Here is an 8,035-nt window from a genome sequence, read left to right as displayed (position 1 = left end):
CCTGAAGAAAAATTGCTCTCAATAAAAAACTGGACAAATTCAAGGGAATAGGGTGCAAGAGGGAAGTGCAACTCATTCCTCTAGTAGCATTGAAGAAAATGTCCATCCATTACATCAGCTACTCAAATCAAGCCCTTAAAAACACAGAATCATGGAAACATAGGGTAGCTTGTGTTGGAAAAGTCCTAAAATATCTAGTTCTGCAGCCAAGGAATAAAATCTGAGTGAATTACTGTTAGTGACACTGATTTCAGTAAAACACTTGTTGAGTCCCTCAGAGTAATTTTTTTTATTTCTCTTACCGCAGGAGTTTGTGTCAATTCTTTACTTGATGCCATGAGACGTTACCTAGAACAGAGACTAGACACTGTTAAATGAATAAAGTAGGTATTTATTTAAAAGGCCTTCAAAGCATACACCTTGGGCAGTAGAAGAGCCTGGCTGAGGCTACACCCAAGATGGATGACGGGTCACACGATTTCACACTTCTGTAAGTTTTGGTCCGTTTACATATTGGCGTTAACTATCCAATTACATCTTCAGGTTATAAAGTCCCATCCTCCCAGATTGCTCTCCTCAATCCTCTGTTGTTTATACTTTTTGGGCCTGAAGCTGTAAAGGTGTCCTTGGTTCTCAGGCTGGAAAAGCCTTGTTTTGTCTAACTATCTTGTGAGGAGAACTTGCTAATGAACTTTATATGAAGTTCAGAGTTATATACAGTATCTATACAGTATATATATATACTTTTTACATATAAAATGTAATTATATATACTATTTTATATATTTAATTTTATATGTTTTATATTTTATAAAATAATAAAAAATTATAACATAAAAAATAAACTTTTAAAAAAGGCAGTACAGAATCTGGAAAATATGAAAGCTAAAACTTAAGGCATCATACTGAGTTGCTAAAAAAGGTTTGTAACCCGTCCAATATAGTGTAAGGCAAATGAAGATAAACTAATCTATTGTTGCAAACCCAAAAGGCCATTAGGAGGACATTGCTTTAAAGTCTGCAATTGCACTTGTTCAACACACTCCCTGGAGTGTGTTGAGTTACATAAGGGTTAAAAAAACTAGCAAGCATAAAGAGCCTAATTCCAATGCATAACAAGTGCTTCAACAAACATTCTGCCAAAAGTACCAAGGAGATTTAATTACTTTTTTTCTCCCACCAAAGATGACTTATTCTGTGTTTGACATACCCTATGGAGTGTGCTTTCCAAACAGAGATTCTCTGTTTGATTATGCAGGGGCTACTTACAGCTGCTGTGGGTAAAAAGGGAAAAGACGAGCATAAGGTAGTTCTGACCTTCCCTGGGTGGCTTCCTTTTCAGTCTGCCCTGACAAGACACCCTCACAGTGCTAGAAGCTGGGAACATTGCGGGACTGCACAAGTGATCTCCTCACTTGAATGGAGAACGATGGAGATGATGAGTGGGCCTTTCAGCAAAGTTCCTCCTTGTTTCCAGAGTTTGCTGCTAAGGATGTGACAGCACCATCACAGAGCTCTGGCTCGCACAAAAAGAAACACCTTTAGCAGAAGCTGAACTCATCTTGAACAGAATAAGGGAAGGTACGATTTTCCCCAGCTGGGGATATTTGTGTAGTGTATGGACACAGCTGGCAAAAGCCTCTGTGCCCAGCAGTGTGCCCAGGGACTGTGAGGTGAGTCGGTGGTTGACCTTCCTTTGATGCTCTGACTTGCTCAGTGTCACTGCTTCTCCTGCCAAAAGGTTACAGCAGACAGACTTGTATCGGATGAACATGAATTAGGGGACCAGATGAAGATAAGCAAGGAGAGGTCCAGATGAAAACAATCCTCTGTATGAATACAGGGTGTAGGTTGTCAGGCACCTGCCCTGAGCTCAGGTGCCTGCCTGGCCCCAAAGGTGCAAGACCCTCTGGGTACACTTGGGCAGATGCAGCTGTGGGGTGGGGTTGGTCTGTGTGACACTTCTCACACTGTGGGGCGTCAGCCTGGCCCTGTCCGAGTGTGAGTCAGGAAGGGTGGATGTGCCACACCTTATTTTTCTCCTCCACCAAAGCAAGCCCAGCAATGTGACACAAAGTAAAGGAGTTATGTTAGAGCTCTGATCCCACCATGTGACCCCAACGGGTGGACTCCCACAGTGACCTCACCCTGACAGCTTACTCAGCTTCACAAGTAGCAGAGAAAGGTCATGCTCAGTTAAAACTGACATGTGCTTTCTTTCAGCTTTTCCCCCTTGAGCCAGAGGCTGTATCCCTGACTTGGGCAAAGATCCAATTGGAAATAATGAATGTAATTACCTTGTAAGCACCTCAGTGGAAAATATTGGTATAGTTAATTATACAGTGATGCAATGCTAACCCATTTCCCAGTGTTTAAAATACAAATATTAATGCTTTCTCCTTTGGGGTTTTGAGAAGATTAGTTATTGCTGCAGTCTAACTGAATTGATAAGGTTTTCAGCTATTGGAATAATTTTAATTAGAAGGTTTCCAGTGCAGGTTTAACATCACTGGCTGGCATCACGTGTAAGAGTGTTACTCTGTACAAAAGCATAAAGCTGGGGGTTTGAGTGCCCCTGCAAGAATGAGAACCCCTTTGGCCACGGCCCTTTAAGCATCCGAAATTGAGATCTCTTTCAAAGGATGTTTGATGTTCTCAGATTGAAGATAAGAAACTCACACATTGACTATCCAGAGAATTTAAATTGAAATTTGAGTATCAGGAGAATTGAGAAGGATACCCAAAACCTAGGACTTAAGTACCTTTCAAGAAATCCTGATTAAATTGGCTACGTAAAAATGCCTCTGTCTTTTGTTTAGGATCATAGGAAACAGTGTAATAAACTCACAGCATGGACTGAGCATGTACTCTAGTATTTTCAATTTATGGCTGATTGACTTTCCAGGTGTTGAACAAGGAACCTGTTATTTCTACTGTCAGTCTGTCTGAAGAGCCCCATCACTTTCAGCACACTGAGCAAATGAGCAAAAGCCACTACATGTGTGTTGCTTGCCTTGGTATTTGTTAACATTTCTGAACTATCTGTACCCTAGCAGATATTCATAGGTCAAAACCAGAAAAAGCTTGACTCTCTTCTCACATCTCCTAAAACTTCCCTTGAAGGTGTCCGAGGAAGTTTTTCCAGGAAAAAAAAAAAAAAAGACATCAGCAGTTTGGGGATAGGCCTTATTGTCCAGCAACAATCACATTTTGCTCGAGGCCACCTCCTCCTGCCAGGAGCTGCCAGCACAGGCTGCAGCACAGGGCCACGTGCACCTGCCCAAGCATGGAGAGGGAAGGGACAGTCACAATGCCCTACTGGGGATCCCTCACATGGAGAGGCCCAGACTTCTCACCTTGCCACGGGAATAAATGAGGCCAGCAATTGGGATATCCACCGAGGCAGCTTTGGAGACTTCTGCTTCAAGAGAGAGCAGTGTCTGCCCCCATGCCCTGCTACAGCAAGGAGGGCCATGCACTTCAAGCAAAAGGGAGATCACTAATAAAAACTGCTTTTGTCTAAACACTTTCATGAAAAATAACCCTTACAGTCTGTGCTGCTTTTCAGTTTTGTGCCTGTTTTGCTGCTACACCAGCTCACTGGGGAGCCCAAGCCCAAGCCACAGAGGCTTCCTGTGCTAAACAGCAACAAGGATGGATTAGTCACCACCTTGACTTTTGAGTACACTTCCACAGGCCATGCACAGCAAAACTAAGGAAGCAGCTCCCCCAGAGGGAAATAAAATCACCATCCTCTAAAAGCTGCCAGACAGGTATTTCACTCAGTGGAAAAAAAGCCCCAAATAAAAGCATGTGCAAGCAAGGGGCAAACTCTGGTCTACTGTAACACCATCCAGGTGTACTGCTGCAACCTGAGGACAGTCTCCATGAATCACACCACCACTCTCACAATTGTCAGCATAGAATCTTTTAATACTTTACATAAAAAACTGCATACACTATAGTTTTATGTAAACATCATATACATCTCAGTTTTTGCCATGTCAGTTTATTAAAAACAGTCTCAGTACCACTGTTGAGGAAATAGGGAGGGAAGTAAACAAACATAAATGATACATTTGTTCTCTGAACCAGAGAAACAGAAAATTATTTTCACCCAGGCCGGCCGCCTTGTGAAAATAAGTTTTAAATAAACCTTGATTCTTTAAACTGCCCTTTAGTATTAAAGTCTGATGTACTCACTGCATAAGTAACAGTGCTTTCACCCTTTTTTTTTTTTCCAAGGCAAAAATATACAGTGGTTTTATTTTGTCTTGTGTTGAAATCAGTTTTAAACAAGACCCAGATGAGGTTACTGAGTAAGAATGTTTCCAATGCTACAGTGTTGTATGCAGATGATGAGTGCATTGAGTGTTTAAACATTAAAAAAAAAAATCCACCAAGTTGTGCAAAGTAACTTCTTTTGAAAATAAACTTTTAAATAAACCCAAATCGACACACTTGCAGGAGACAACATTAAAAGTAAGGAGCAGGCACCAAGATCATAATATGGCAATATCATCCCCTTGCTCATCCTGCCTCATCTGTCAGGAGGTGGATATCCAGCAAGCAGGACAATTCGGCTTTACTTTCTGGCCTGGTGGCTTCTGCAGCTCGAGTCAGTTCAAGGCTCTTGTTATCAGCAGGCATCAGTCACTCAGGACAAGTTCCTTTGCACAACACAAGCCCCACCTGGGCACCCCCTCCCCACCTCACTTCAAATAAGCACCCCCTGCACCACCCCAGTTTGCACAAGACAGAAAAGGTAACATATATACAGGCTTCGCTTGGGATGACCCTCCCCCTCCCAGTCTCCGTCTTCAGGGCACTAATTTCCACAGCAGGTCAGGCTCAGGCTGAAACACGTGAGGGAGAAGCGAGGATGCTGCAGGCAGCCTGGGAGAGGCAGCCCCTTTCCCCAGCTCGCCTGGGTGGAGGCACATGCAGGCAGGAGGCAGAAGTCCCTTCGAGCATCTCAGCTCCACCGCCCTACTCTTGCAGAAGAGAGGAGGCTGCCTGGGAGCAGGAAGCAGCAGGTGTTGGCAAAGGGGCAGAACCGGGTGCAACGTTTGCTCAGTCCAGTCTCAGCAGCTTTTTGTTGTTGAGTCCGCGACTAACTCGCAGGGCTCGGTGGTAGGAGAAGGCTTCTCTCCACTTTATTCCCAAGACTCAGGGCATGCAATCCCCCCCTCCCTCTGTCCCCACGGCTGAGCAAGCACAACCCTTTTCGGCCAAGGCTCAAGGAGCATGCTCCCTCCCTCAGCCCCCACCCCATCCACGGCCAGTCCCTAGCGGAGGGGACAGGCAGATGCTGTGTGCGTGTATAACCCAGCTCCTCTCCACCTGCCAACAGGTGACCCAGGCGCTGTGCCCAGCGCCGCGCTCCAGACACGCCCTATAGGACTTTGCAGCAGTTGATGCAGCCGTTCTGGGTGCCGTAGCGCTTCTGCAGGGCTGCCCGGGTGGCAGTCTCGAAGACCTCCCGGACACCCTCCTTGGTCTTGGCCGAGCACTCCAGGTAGTCGTAGGCCTGGATGCGGATGGCCATGGCCCGGCCGTCCTCGGTGCGCACCGGCTCCTGCTTCATGCGGGCCAGCTCGTTCCGCACGTGCTCGTCATTCCGCAGGTCCTTCTTGTTGGCCACCAGGATGATGGGGACGTTGGGGCAGAAGTGCTTGACTTCGGGCACCCACTTCTCCGGGATGTTCTCCAGCGAGTCCGGGCTATCCACAGAGAAGCACATGAGGATGACATCGGTGTCCGGGTAGGAAAGGGGACGAAGGCGGTCATAGTCCTCCTGGCCAGCCGTGTCCCACAGGGCCAGCTCCACCTGCTTGCCGTCCACCTCGATGTCAGCCACGTAGTTCTCGAAGACGGTGGGCACGTAGACCTCGGGGAACTCGTCCTTGCTGAAGACGATGAGGAGGCAAGTCTTGCCACAAGCACCGTCCCCCACCACCACCAGCTTCTTGCGGATGGCGGCCATGGCCAGGCTCGCCAAGCTGGCCTTGCCGTGCAGCAGGACGATGGCAGCGCCCTCCTCCCCGCGGCCGCCGCCTCCCGCTCCCTCTCGCTTCTCACAGGGCACCGTGGCGAGCCGGCCCGCGCAGGCAGGCGGGCGCGCCCTGCTGTCTTTGCGTACCGGCACCGCGCCTCCGTACCCTGCCTCGGGGGAGCGCTACGGCCGCAGGGCAGCGACGCCGGCACCGGAGTTCTGCGGTGGAAGCGGTGCCGCCGTCTCTCTCCCCTCACGGCAACCACCACAACGCAACCGACCCAGCACAGCCACTGCCGCAAGCTGCGGCCCGGCGCCGCTATTTAAAGGCGCTCGCGACTTTCTTAATATAGCTGGCCAATGGGAAGACAATGAGTGAGGTCATCCCCGGCGGAGAGCGCTGCGATTGGCGGGCGGCCGCGGACGGGAGGCGGGGCCGAGGCGGGCGGGGGAGCGGCCGGGGCAGGCCGCGGCAGCAGGCCCGGGGTCGCGGCGGGGGGAGGCGCGCTGGGGGCGGCGGGGGCGCTCCCTGTCTCTGGTCTGAGCCCTCCCGGCCCTGCCGGATCCCGGCTGGGGCCAGGGCAGGGCAGCGCCGGTCCCCGCCGCAGTCTCGCCCCTCGGGATGGCCGGTGCGAAGAATCTGGGCGGGCAGCCGAGAAGAACGGGGAGCGCCGCTGCGTCCCAGGTGCTGCTTTTAAAGCCCGGGCAAAGTGAACAGAGAGTATTGCAGGCGGTTGAATGAAATAAAAGCGTCCGCTGGGTGCTACTGGAAAAGCGCTCGACTCCCTTCCTTAAAAAATTCATCATGTTCGACTCTCGCCAGCTCTTGGCCAAAAGGGAGCGGAGGAATTTTAAATCGGGAGGAGCAGCAGGCTGGAACTGAACTGGCCTTTGGGTCTCAATTTACAGGGAGATCGGAAGTCACAGCAATGAAAACATGAACGTGGTAAATAAAGGGGCGCAAAGCGCTGTAGTGCGAGGTTGCTGGCAGGGCAGGGTGCGGGTCCCTCCATAGGAGCAGCTGGCCGGGCTGGGCAGCGCAGTGCCCGGGGGCACACGGACACCGCCGGCAGCGACGCGCTCGGTCCCTGTTGCAGCTATCGCTTCTCAGCCGGGTGGTGTCCCAAGCTTCTTCCCTGCGAGCTTTTCCACACAGGCGATGTCCTGTGGCTACTGCTTCTAGGGGTTGGATTCGAAGTGTCCCGTTTTCTTAGCCAGCACTGGCATTAGTGAATAGAACAAAAATGAGTGGTTTGTACAATACTGTTGTTTATTAAAAAACTGTATTTTAAAATACCCACTTGGAGAGAGAACGCATCACTGAGTACATCAAATTGCCTGACAAGTTATTTGCAGCGCTGTTACAGAGGGGTGTGTGTCAATAGGGCAAAAGCTTCGCTTAATCCTAGACATTGAAATAAATTTTATTTTCTGCGAGATTTTTGTAATATCCATTTCTCCCAGTCAAAAGAGCATGTCCCCGGATGCTGACGGACGAATTTATGCCTTGATCTTACAGGGGTTTGTACAGCATATTTTATGCAAACATAATGAATTCAAACGGATTTTTTAAAGAATCCAGCAATAAACTGTAGACATAGACATGGATATTCTTCAGTACCTGTGGCCTTCAAGCAGGCCAAATTTCTGGCTCGCATCGTGCCTTTAAATTTGCTGTCACTGCTCACAGGCCTAAATTCTTCATAAAACTGCGTGGAAATCATCCCCATGCTGCCATGCCCTCCTGGCGATGGCTCACTGGCAGCTTGTAGTTATTTTCTGCCCAGTCCCAAGCACGCTAAGGCCGTTCGGAGAGACAGACGGGGCGAATTTGCGGCGTATTTCCCCCGCACGATGTAAAGCCCAGAACCCGCCGCTCCCCCCGCGGCCCCCGGCCGCGCCGTGCTGACGGCGGGGCCCCGGCGCCCTCTCGCGGCGGCTCTGCGCACTGCACCGCCCTGCGCCTGCTCCTTGCGGCTCCGCAGCTGGAAAAACCCACAGCTGGAAAAATCCACCTCTGCGGCGCCCGCAGGAGAAGCT

General features: G+C 49.6%; 1 protein-coding gene across 1 annotated transcript; it reads right to left on the bottom strand.

Annotated features, from left to right (window-relative positions):
- Window positions 1–3,912: 3,912 nt before the first annotated feature.
- RHOB (ras homolog family member B) lies at window positions 3,913–6,280 on the bottom strand. Its single transcript, XM_066179993.1, has one exon. The coding sequence runs from the start codon at window positions 5,984–5,986 to the stop codon at window positions 5,396–5,398; it is 591 nt and encodes a 196-aa protein (XP_066036090.1). The 5' UTR covers window positions 5,987–6,280; the 3' UTR covers window positions 3,913–5,395.
- Window positions 6,281–8,035: the final 1,755 nt, after the last annotated feature.

Source organism: Chamaea fasciata, unplaced genomic scaffold, assembly GCF_029207755.1.
Source record: "Chamaea fasciata isolate MVZ Bird 193981 ecotype frontalis unplaced genomic scaffold, bChaFas1.0.hap1 SCAF_3, whole genome shotgun sequence".
Classification (NCBI taxonomy): domain Eukaryota; kingdom Metazoa; phylum Chordata; class Aves; order Passeriformes; family Sylviidae; genus Chamaea; species Chamaea fasciata.
Note: the sequence above shows the minus strand (reverse complement) of the source record. Positions and strands in the feature narration are given on the sequence as shown.